The sequence below is a fragment of the Perca flavescens genome, chromosome 11 (genome assembly GCF_004354835.1).
Source record: "Perca flavescens isolate YP-PL-M2 chromosome 11, PFLA_1.0, whole genome shotgun sequence".
Classification (NCBI taxonomy): Eukaryota; Metazoa; Chordata; class Actinopteri; order Perciformes; family Percidae; genus Perca; species Perca flavescens.
The window spans coordinates 23,145,867-23,157,791 of NC_041341.1; the positions used below are offsets into that span (position 1 = coordinate 23,145,867).

At 41.9% G+C, this 11,925-nt stretch overlaps 1 protein-coding gene across 2 annotated transcripts; it reads left to right on the plus strand.

The window, feature by feature from the left end:
- Positions 1–589: 589 nt before the first annotated feature.
- Positions 590–11,006, plus strand: sona (SON DNA and RNA binding protein a). Of its 2 annotated transcripts, none has more exons than XM_028591941.1 (10): positions 590–768; positions 2,579–2,675; positions 4,985–5,192; positions 5,498–5,574; positions 5,660–7,462; positions 8,199–8,511; positions 8,763–9,274; positions 10,004–10,491; positions 10,690–10,782; positions 10,891–11,006. In XM_028591941.1, exons 2-9 carry the CDS (start codon positions 2,648–2,650, stop codon positions 10,762–10,764), a joined length of 3,504 nt encoding a protein of 1,167 aa, XP_028447742.1. In that variant the 5' UTR covers positions 590–768; positions 2,579–2,647; the 3' UTR covers positions 10,765–10,782; positions 10,891–11,006. The 2 variants fall into 2 exon arrangements, with proteins under 2 accessions (XP_028447742.1, XP_028447744.1); XM_028591943.1 differs by having other exon boundaries at positions 5,678–7,462.
- Positions 11,007–11,925: the final 919 nt, after the last annotated feature.

An 11,925-nucleotide genomic window follows, 5' to 3' on the forward strand; every position in this document is an offset into this window, starting at 1 on the left:
AATCCTATGCGTACCCTGACCCTGCTGCCCCCGTGGCCTCTGTTAGTGAATCTTTTGAGCCAACAGTTAAAAGCTGTAGGCTACATAATCACTGTAATGTCGATCCTTATAACTGTAGTATTCTTGAACTAGCTAGCTAGCTAGGTCTGCTGTTTAATTTCTATTCACAAATATTAAGCATAGACTGTAAAGACATATTAGCTAACTGACAAGAAAACTTTAATTCGGCATAAATTATTTATTGTTCTGATGTTTACGTTATTATTACATTTCCATTAAATCTGTAGCTATTTAAGAAAAGAAAAAGATCTCCCCTCTTCTCTTAATACGCCCATAGTCTCGCTTTGCCAGACCATCCACAAACTGCGGAGCGGAGGGACATTTTTAAGATGTATTGTCCCCTTCCACTCAAAAAAAATTAGGCACAACTGCAAACAATGCAGATAGTGTTTTTACACTACATTTAATAATACATATGATAACATCAAGACAAAAAAACACGTAATAGAGATTATGCATTGGAGATTTGCTACAGTTTGCGACTATGGAGCGTGTAGTTGCCTATGGTAGTTGCCTTGGAGACAGTGACGCCGCCATTGAAACCGCGCAGCATTGCATTTTGGGATACCTTCCTCCATCATGGCGGATTAGGTAGTCGGCTAACATTAACGGTTAGCATATTCATCGATTGTTTGGTTTCCCACATTGAAGGGGTGCAGCTATCTGGCATTTTCTACACAGGTACTGCATCCACCGAATATAAACTGGGTAATGATATGCTAGAGAATGGACAGCTGTGACGAGCGAACGCACTTGCTTTGAAACATGTATCAGCTAATTGTTGAGCTAGCTAGTTGAATAGCTACGAGCATGCTAAAGTAGTTAGCTAGCGGTAATGGTGGTGAATGAGTTGGCATTGGATCGCCGCTAAGGCCGCGGCGTGCAGGCATCATGTTTAGCTCTTCGGCCTAAACATTGTCCAAGTGGTAGCTAGCTAGCTAGCTAAGCGTGCAAAACAATGAATGCTTCAGGGAATACTATTTTTTTTTTAAGTGCAGCCATTGTTTTATTAACTTAAGCATTATTTAGGTAGCTAGCTGTAGTGATCTGTGAATGAATGTTACGGCGTTGGAGGCCTGGCGGTAATCAGCGTTGTCTGTTAATATGATGCTGCTTGAAACTTTTTTCTCTTTTTTTGATTCTATTCGCGCAGCTTTGATCTAACAATACGTTTTAATAATTGATGTCATGTGTTACTCAATACTGTGACATAATTTATCTAAAACAGATGGGCTAACTTCTTGTTAACTACCGTTACTTGAAATATAAAATAACATGTCGGCAACCGTTTCTTTGATGGCTAACAATAGCTTTAGCATTGACTGAAGCGGTAACGTTCACCATGTTTTGGCTACATAACCTCAAATGCTTTTGTATTACAATTTTTTCGGATAAGTGACGTTAACCATTGCTCTGCAAGTTAATTGTTTCCAAAAATAGATCTTTCATGTGTTTTGAGTAAACTGAGATCTGAGATTCCGGATCATTGCTAATGTCTGACTAACGTTAATGTTAGCGGTGCTACTCACATGTTACGTTTGTATGGTAACGTTAGCAGGGCTAATGTTTGTAAGCTTTACGACCATTTTGCTTAAGTCAAGCGCAGAATGGTCTTATTTTGTATCATTACTGAATACCTAGCTAGCTACCCAACGAAGGAATAATCGCTTTGATCAGAAGGCCCTGATATTGTCCGAGTAAAACTTTGAGTCGGTCTGCTATCACTTTGAAGTGAAATTGATCTGTCCTATATATGGTCCATATAAATATGTTTGAAACAAAAAAAAATCAAAAGCAAAGAGTGATCGGTGTTATCTTTTTTTTGCTAACTTTGTTATCCTCTCAGTAATCTTGTCATCTTTCGATATTTGCGCTGCAACATACTGTAGGTTTAACTAAGCATTGGGGTTGTGGGTTCAGAGATGAGCTGTCTTAGTTTGCCAGCCAAACCGTCAAGTTATTGACCAGAAGAATTAAGTTCTTGTTGGACAGCAATATGTGGTTGAAACATTAAGTATCACAATGGTCAGAAGGTGTTTTTCTGATATCAATGTTTATCACAATAACTGTTTAGGAAGGAGAGGGAATGAGACCTCAACATTTAGTTTTATCTTTATTTTTTCTGTCTCATTTCAGCATTAGTTGGAAACTGATCAGCTCCAAGCCTGAACCTGTAGATATTCTTGGGATATTTCAATGACAATTGGTTTCAGTCACAAATGGGTCAAATACAACAGTAGTCTGATACAACAGATGTGTGGTAAATCCTGCTTTCATGCATGTTAAGTTTTTTCCCCAAACTGTTTAAAAGAGATATTGATTCAGCTAAATTTTGGAGGCTGTTTTTTGTTTCGGCTTGGCTAATGGGGACTGATGAAACCCCTATTAGTAGTTTAAGTTATCAAGATGGTGTTACTTACATTTTGCTGTAGCATATCTATGAAATGTATATGTCCTCTTGTGTTTGTGCTGCATTCTTTGTTGCTTAAGTTTCAATACCTTTTGTTTCCCTTGCCAGTGTTGAGTGACGGTGCAGCACGCCAGTGTCATTAAGAGGGCATTTTACAAAATCAGGGACAACCGCACAATGGAATGTGCATTGGACATCCCCTCAGGTGAGTACTGGATAAGACACACATAGGGATGTAATGGTAAACCACGATAAAAATGTTGACGATAACAATTACCGTTTTCATTTAAAATATTATTATCACGGTGGATTACCACGGTGTGCAAACTGTGAAAAACAAGTATATAATTAGTGGTGCTTCTTTGATTTGTTTACATATAGTTCTTTGTCTTAGCTTGAATGTTTGTTTGGGTTTGTATAATTCAAACCTGCTCTACTGGAAATGTTCCTTACAAATAAGCTGTTTACATGCTGAACCCTTGTTCCTTTGATGTTAAAAGTTGCACTTTTGATAAGGTTTTGCCTATATTTTTGTAATATAATGAACACTGTTACACTTTTTGAAACTATTTCAGCTTGTGTAAGCCTGTCAGTGCTTTCTGAACATATTGAACACACTTTTACATCCCTAGACACACATACACTTTTAAGTTTTACTAGGGATGGGCATTTTAGGTAACTTAACATATTTAAGTACTCTCATTAAAGTTTTTATAGAGTCCTTGCATATTGCAAAAAATAAGGTCCAAAATGAGTTTTTGATGACGTCTTGAAGTAGAAGAGTTGTTGTCTTCATTGTTAAACAACCACAGGGTTTTTCCTGCCATTATACAGTTTTTGTGCACCGCCTAAGCGTATAAACGTAAAAACAATGCCTGAGTGCATCCGGACGACAAGCAGATGTCATTGTGTGATTGCTGTTGAGTCTGAAGTTAGCAGTAAAGTTATAGCTGCAAACGTAGCAGTTCAGTGTGTGTAAAGTTTATCTGTAGGTGAATAAATTCTACAAGACCCAAACCCAGTTCTCATATCTTGCTTGCTACCTGCTGGTAACGTAATCGGTGTATGCCCGACCACTGTGTAACACGGGAAACGCAGACTACCGCGGAAAATCTAGTAGGATTAGTTTGGTGGCTGGCATGAGCACATCATTGTAAGATATTGATAGTTACAAAGCAATTAAGAAGTGAGTACTCAATACGTTAAACAAATACTGATGTCCAAAACAACTTATTAGTCACACAAATAAGTACGGTTTATCATGCCATGGCTTATGTGTATTCCATCTGTATTGGATAAAATAACATTATAGCTAATGCCGGCCACACACTGGCTGCGTGGCGTGAGCATGGCATTTGTGTTGTGTGGTGGCTGCTTTGTATTTTCTGTCTTTGCACTAGTAGAAACGTGTCTGACGTACAGTACAGGCCAAAAGTTTGGACACACCTTCTCATTCAATGTGTTTCTTTATTTTCATGACTATTTACATTGTAGATTCTCATTGAAGGCATCAAAACTATGAATGAACACATGTGGAATTATGTACTTAACAAAAAAGTTTGAAATAACTGAAAACATGTCTTATATTTTAGATTCTTCAAAGTAGCCACCCTTTTGCTTTTTTTTCTCAATGAGCTTCATGAGGTAGTCACCTGAAATGGTTTTCACTTCACAGGTGTGCTTTGTCAGGGTTAATTAGTGGAATTCGTTCCCTTATTAATAAAAAAGCAAAGGGTGGCTACTTTGAAGAATCTAAAATATAAGACATGTTTTCAGTTATTTCACTTTTTTGTTAAGTACATAATTCCATATGTGTTCATTCATAGTTTTGATACCTTCAGTGAGAATCTACAATGTAAATAGTCATGAAAATAAAAAGGAAACTCATTGAATGAGAAGGTGTGTCCAAACTTTTGGCCTGTACTGTAGCACTGCTGCTGCTAGCCTTGTCTGTACACATGTATGTTTCCCATTGATTTACTGCACTCAAGCAGTAGTATACTTCATGTTAAACATAAATAAATACTGATTTGATTACAGCAAAGACAACGTCGGCAGTATTGACGGCAAAATAGGCTACAGAATATCTCGTTCCGTATTGACAGGTGCGATATTTGAAAATAGCTAATTTTTTTTTTTTATTACATTTATATCTGCATTTATGTCAAAACCTAGAGACTTTCAAACATTGTGTCACTTATTAATATGTATTTGTGTCAAAATGACATATAAAGATCTTTTCCTATTTGCCTTCCAACTCGCTTGCATGTCGCGTGGAAAAATAGCCATTGGTTCTATTTCTAGAATGCACTTGTTTTCGGCGCGGCTCGAGCCGTGTCTACTTAAGACATTTTACATAGTAAAATGATAATCAACACAAGCCTTCAGATCAACATTAAATTTAGGTTACTCATTATAAGTGCAGCACTAATCACATAACTTGCTTTAGGTTTTGTACATGTTATGGATTTGACAAATACTTGTGTAATCTTAAATACTGGCTGCCCTGTGCAGGTGATGATGAGGCACCTGAGAAAGATGAAATGAATGCCAAAGAAGGGAATGAGCCACCCCACAAGAAAAACAAGAAGCACAGAAAACACAAGAGCAAGAAGAAGAAGAGGAAGAAGAAGGGGGAAAAGGAAAGCAGTTCAGAATCCGGTGCGGAGTCGGATGCAGAGCCTCCGCCGCCGCCGAGGGCTGTCAGGACCACCAGAGCCAGGTCAGAAGAACTACCATTTTAATTAAAACACACATTGTGTAAACTAAATGTACTGCTATCTGAGACTTGGTAGATGTATTATAAACCTTTTTTTCTTATTTATTTATTTTTTTTAAATAAAATTCAAGTTAGCTTACAAAAGGTATGTAATAGTGAGCATTTATTTGGTCAATATTTCATATATTTTGCTCCTCCGGTTTCATATTATTAAGTGTTGGCCACAGGTTTTGAACATGAATTACCATTACAAAATGCATACATTAACAAGGAAGAGCTGCAATTTTTCTTTTCCTTTGTGTTTGTAGTGCCAGACTGGCAGCAGCTACAGGAGCTGGAGACCCAGCTGGGCTAAAGGAGGAGTGCAGAAGGGATGTAATTACAGGTACGAGACCTTCACACAACTACAATTCATATTTTCTTAGAAAGTAATGGATTATTCCTGTTATTTGGTTAAAAAAAAAAAATAGCATCACTTCTCCTCTCAGATCGTGCAGACACGGAGGGAGATGCAAAATCCAAAAAACACAAAAGACACGCTGCCAAGAAGAAGAAGAAGAAGAGGAAGAAAGAAGAAAAGCAGGAGAAGAAATCCCCATCTCGCTCCCCATCTGAAAGCAGCTCCGCTTCAGGCTCTGAGTCTGAAGGTGAAGTAGGGAAAGGGGCTGCTGATGGCAAATACTCTCCTGCTGCAGCATCTGAACTGCAAGACCCAGTGTCCAAACTGGTTTCAAAAAGCAAACGAGGGGAGAAACCTGAACTGCTTGGAGTGAAGAAAGAGGAGATATCAGATATGGATGTGTCCCCATCTGGAGGGAAGGGCAGTAACGCCAATCGATCAGAAAAAGATATGAGGTCCCCCTCTGCAGGCCAGGATGAGATAACGCAGACAGTGACAGTTAATGTTAAGACAGAGGGTAGTCATGCTGATGGTACATTCAGCCATGCCCAGGAACTCCCTGACATCATCCCTAAACAGGAAGGTGCTACCGCAAGAGATGACCCAGGCCTGAAAGATCAGGCAAATTCAGTTCAGAGGGCAAAGGACAGGGAGCGCGATTCATCCAGGTCCAGGTCTCCTTCCCCTCCCAGGGGCATAGACATTAAGAGGTCTGGGTCAAGTCATAGTCGTTCCCCAACATCTAGTCCTAGCAGGCAGCACTCTGATGGGCAAACAGCGGCAGCAAAGAAAGAACGGTCAAGAACCCATTCCAGGTCAACCTCTAAGGGAAAACGGTCTACAACTCCTTTAAAGAGTCGACAACTGTCCCGCTCTCTGTCCCGCTCTCAGTCCCCTAAATCTAGAAGGAAGTCTCTCACCCCGTCTCCCAAGAGAGCCATCTGTCAGTCCCGGTCCACCTCTCGCTCCCTCACCCCAAAGAAGAAATCAAAGTCTCCAAGGAAGTCGAAGTCTCCTAAACGTCGGAGGAGTTCATTGTCTGTTTCGCCAAAGCGACGCAGAAGTTCCCGCTCTCCTAAAAGAAAGGTGTCACGATCCCCTAAACGTGGTGGGCGCAGGTCTCCCTCTCTCTCTCGGTCTCCAAGGAGAAGTCGAAGGTCAGAGTCACGTCCCCGTGGAGGCACAATCCACTCCAGGGCCCGATCACCTAGACGAGGTGGTGCAGTTGGCAGGCGTTCAAGGTCACGTTCCATCACTAGAAACCGCCGCTCCATCTCTAAATCAAGACGCCCTCTTCGTCGCTCCAGGTCGCGGTCACCGGCAAGACGTGCAGGAGGTAGGCGCTCCAGGAGTCGATCTTTGTCTAAACGTAGGAGGTCACCACCCCCCAGATCCCGCCGCTCACGCTCCCGGTCAACCCGCCGGGGCAGGCGAACTCGGTCACGATCCGTTGTAGTCCTCAAGCGCAACCGGCGCTCCAGGTCTAAAAGTCCCCACAAACGGACCAGATCTAAAACTCCTTCCTCTCGACGGCGCTCCCGTTCCCCCGCCAGGAGAAATCGTTCTCCACCGAGGTCTGGCAAACGCTCCAAATCTCGCTCGTTGTCTCAAAGGCATCGGTCAAAGTCACACTCACCGCTACCTGTCAAGAGGAAGTCCAAATCTCCTAGGAAGAGTGGAAGAAGGTCAAAGTCTAAATCCGTCTCTGTGGGCTTGAACAGATCCAAGTCCAGGTCTGAGTCAAGTGATGGGCAGTCTGACAACTCCTCCCCAGCCAGATCCACATCTTCTTCTCCTGTTAAACCGATAAAGTCTTCCTCTCCTGAAGCAGAGCAGACAGCTGGAGAAAGTGGAGGATTTAAAGCTACAGCAGGTCAGGCTTTCTTCATTGCTGTTTTTAAGAGAACTACAAAAAACTTCAATTGATTTTGTTCCTTAATTTGTATCTAAAATCGCTGTATCTGATCAGGTACCAAGAGTGTCAACTAACAAAAGTGAAACTCAACTTTCTATTCACCACAAACTGGCAAATGTTATTTGTATTATCAATTTGATGTGTAACATTGACACAATTGCAATATTACAACCAATATATTTCCTTAAAACTCATCATTAAATTCTAGTGTCTCACTACCTCTCACTGCCTCCAAGACAATCAGAATTGCTAGATATCATCTTTCTACTTGTTTGCTCTTTTTAAACCAGCAGTGAATATTTATTATTGAATACTTGTAGTGACTATAGAGTTCAAAGTATAGACTCCAAAGTAGGAGCTCAAATCCCCAGTCAGTACTGTACAGAGATGGAACAAAAAGGGAGGGCTTGGAGAAAAGTGAGCGAAGCAATAGGAGTACATGGTATGTTCTGAAAATATAGTATTTGTTACTGGATTCCAGCTACTTGGGGTACTACGAACCAAGTTAGCACATAATGTTTTGACGTAACTAAAGTAAGGGCGAATATTCACGACTTGCGAAATACTACAAAAAAACACTCCAGCCGCCTCCGGCGAATAACGCAAGGTAAAAAATTGGCTTTGCATTTGGTCTGAAAACACCTTTTACTGCTGCCTTGAAATGGCCTAACATGTCTTAACATGTCTCATGCAGGTGCCTGGAAACCCATGCCCTCATCAGATGCCAGTTCCTCAGATACATTGCAGGAGCAGCCTCCGACGCTTTCTCCCAACCATGACAAGGAACAGAGGGCGCGTGCCAGCTCATCCAATGAACGAGATGTTTCCAGGTCCAGGTCTGGTTCTAGAGAGCCCAGCACTGGCCCAGATGGGTCAGATTGTTCAGCAGGCTCAGATGAAGAAGAGGTGTCTTCCTCCCCAGTTAAAACGGCTTCTAAACACCAGAAAAGCTCAACTTCACCTCGACGATCGACATCCAAGTCTACATCTCGAAGGAAGCAGTCTAGGTTTGTATGTGTGTTTGTATGTGCCTGTCCCACATCACAAATCGGGGCTCTGTAGGTCTAAAAAGAGATTATAATGTAATTTTCTTCTTTAAAAGGTATTAAATGTTGAAGACTTCGTGAAATGGGGACTTGTACACACGGCATCTAATCCCCAGACCCTATGCTAAAATGATGTCACTCTAGAAGGTGTAATTTAAAAAGTCGTTATTGTGCATGTGTACAATAAGTCTTTATTATTCACCTTTTCTTAGGTCCAAGTCTCCTGTGAGGAAAAGAGAATCTGTCTCTCCATCAGAAAGGAAGAAACGACGGTCTAAGTCTCGGAGTCCTGCCTGGCGACGGAGGTCGCGCTCTCCCGCGCGGCGTAAACGCTCCCGCTCCAAGTCACGAACCAGAATCCGGCGGTCCAAGTCCCGCTCTCCAGCCCGAAAAAGACGATCCCGCTCACCCAATGCCCGTGGGAGGAGGAGGTCCAAGTCCACAGACAGAAGCAAGCGATCAAAGAGCCGCTCCACAGGCCGGAGGAAAAGGTCAGGAGACAGAAGTAGGCGATCAAGGTCTCGTTCTTCTGATCGCAGACGCAGGTCTAGGTCAAGGGGCCGAGGGAGACGCCCGGTGTTTCGCAGTCGTTCGTTTGATAGGCGGGACAGGTGGAAAAGGGAACCCAGCCACTCTCCAGTTCTCATTCTTCGCAAACAGCGACGCTCAGGGTCCCGGACACGACGCAGCACCAGCAAGACTCCCCCACGCCTCACTGACCTGGGTAAAACATTTTGATAGTAACTAACAGGCATGCACACATCACCTTAAGAGGGAATGAAATGAAATGAGATGAGTTTTTTAATGCCCACATGTAAGAATCTCTTATACAAGCGTTATGATAACCTTAATTGGTTTAAGTTTTAATTAGCCTTTATATGGTTGAGTTGTTTAGATTGAGCGAAGGCTAGTCATCAGAAGTTGGATTTAACGTAAGGTGGTAACGCAATTTGCTAGCGTATTTGTCATTCCAAATACCACTTGTTTTCAAAGAAAACTCCCGCACACTGTCTAACTTGCAAAAATATATAAAGTTTAATAGTAGGCAACATTTCGGTACTAGCCCATCTTGAGTTTAACATAACTGACGTTAGCGCTCTGGGACTACTTGGTTAATGTAACGTGAACCATTTTTACAATGATTACAACATTGAGCTCCTCAGCCACAATGCTAACTTACTTAACGTTAAGGTTATTCACCCCTGATGGTTCCATTTTTCTATACTAAGATAATATTAGCAAGGCTAATACTGTCATAGCCAAGACGTAATTATTTAAATGTATTTGTTTATTTGACAGGGATGATGCACACTCCTTACATTACATTTATGAACATTCCCTGTTTTTCAGATTTTTCTAAGTTTATACATTGTTTTACACTGCTTGTATGCTTATTCTGGCCTTTTTCCTTCTCTTTGCCCTGTTGACATTATCCCTCCCTCTCTTTCTTCAGATAAGGACCAGTTGCTGGAGATAGCCAAAGCTAATGCTGCTGCTATGTGTGCTAAGGCAGGGGTTCCCATTCCTGAGAGTCTTCGGCCGAAAGCCATTCTCCAGCTCCCTCTACCCACTCCATCTCCTACCCCCCTCTCCTTACCTCTACCGTTACCTCTCCCAATGGGCATGGGGATGCCCAACATGCCGAATATGCCCAACATGGGTCAAATGGGGATGCCCAATATTCCAGGAATGCCCAGCATGTCAAACATCACCATGAGTGCCGCTATGGCAAGTATGACAGCAGCTACTATGACCGCTGCCTTGACCAACATGGGTGCCCTGGCAGCCATGCCTCCCCTTGCCCCACTTCCTACCATCACTAACAAACCTCCCCCATGTCTCGTCCCACCAACGCCAACCCTTAACCTGGACCACATCGAGGAAGCAAAGAGGAAGGTCACACAGCAAGCTAACATTCACACCATCAAGGAGCTTACTGAGGTAAAGGGGTTACTGTGTTAATGTCTGTTTTTGTTGGAGAGTAATTATGCTGTAATAATGTAATGTGCACATTTGATAGAAACAAAGTTGAATCAAAGAATGTTGAAGAGTGAGTAATGTGGATGTTTCTTTCAAGGTGTTTATGAGCACAACTGTGCCAACTGAAATTTACTGATTTGTTTTTCTCTGTTTTTATAGAAGTGTAAGATGATTGCAAATAGCAAGGAGGAGATGGCTATTGCTAAACCCCATGTCTCGGACGATGAAAGCTAAAATCGCCATGCCCTCACGGTATAATTTTTATTTTTATAACTTTTGATTTTGATGAAACCTTATGTTCTCTGTAGACATCAAATGGTGAACAAACTTGACCTTTTCTCTCTCTTTGTCTGCACACAGCCACTCCTCAAAAGACTGAAGGAAAATGTAAAAAAAAAAAAAAAAGCAGGAGGACCTACCTTCCCACAGTTCCCTTTGGCAGCCAGAAGACCTGACTGAGCCTCGTAAACCACCAAGAAGAAAAGCACCCAAGTTGTCACGGTTACAATATAGGCACACCAGCCACTGCCCCACTCTGTGTGTCTGTGTGTGTCTGTCTGTGTGTGTCTGTCTGTGTGTGTCTGTCTGTGTGTGTCTGTGTGTGTGTCTGTGTGTGTGTCTGTGTGTGTCTGTGTGTGTCTGTGTGTGTCTGTGTGTGTGTGTGTGTGTGTGTGTGTGTGTGTGTGTGTGTGTGTGTGTGTGTCTGTGTGTGTCTGTGTCTGTGTGTGTGTCACACACTGAGGGAATTGGACACATTGACATGTGTACAGTTGTATGACTATATAGTGAGTGTGGGTCTGTGTATGAATTGTTGGTGTGTGTGTATATATAGTTACTTTCACCACCTCAGTGTTGCTGCTCATTTAAGCAGTCACTGACTAAAGAGGAAACAAACCAACTAGTGGCGCAAGTGTTTTTGTAAAAGATTAGTTTCTCTAAATTGCTTTTACTTTTATGCTTTCTTAAAGAACTGTGTTAAGTGGAGACTGCTTCCTTGTTCTGCTGTATTCCCCTCGGTTATCGCCAGTTCCTAGTTTTATAAACGGATAATGCAGACAAAGTTTTGGTAGATTCTTACATGTGATTTCTTTTAACAAGCCCGGGTTTTCAGGGCAAATGAGTGACCACATGTGAATCCTGGATCAGGGTGCCAGATCTGATTATTTTGAAGGAATGGAATAACTGAATATATTGGCTGCAAGAAGGTTTGATTTTTGGCTATGACAAAGATTATCATCTTCATTCACAAAACATAACTTTTAGCACTGCCCTGGGTGTGATTTTTGTTCCCTCTACTTTAAACCACACCAACCTAATCTTTGACTCTACCCTGGTTTTTCATTTGGACTATGTTGGGGGATTTTTTTGGAAACAAGTTTGCTGTATATTTAAATA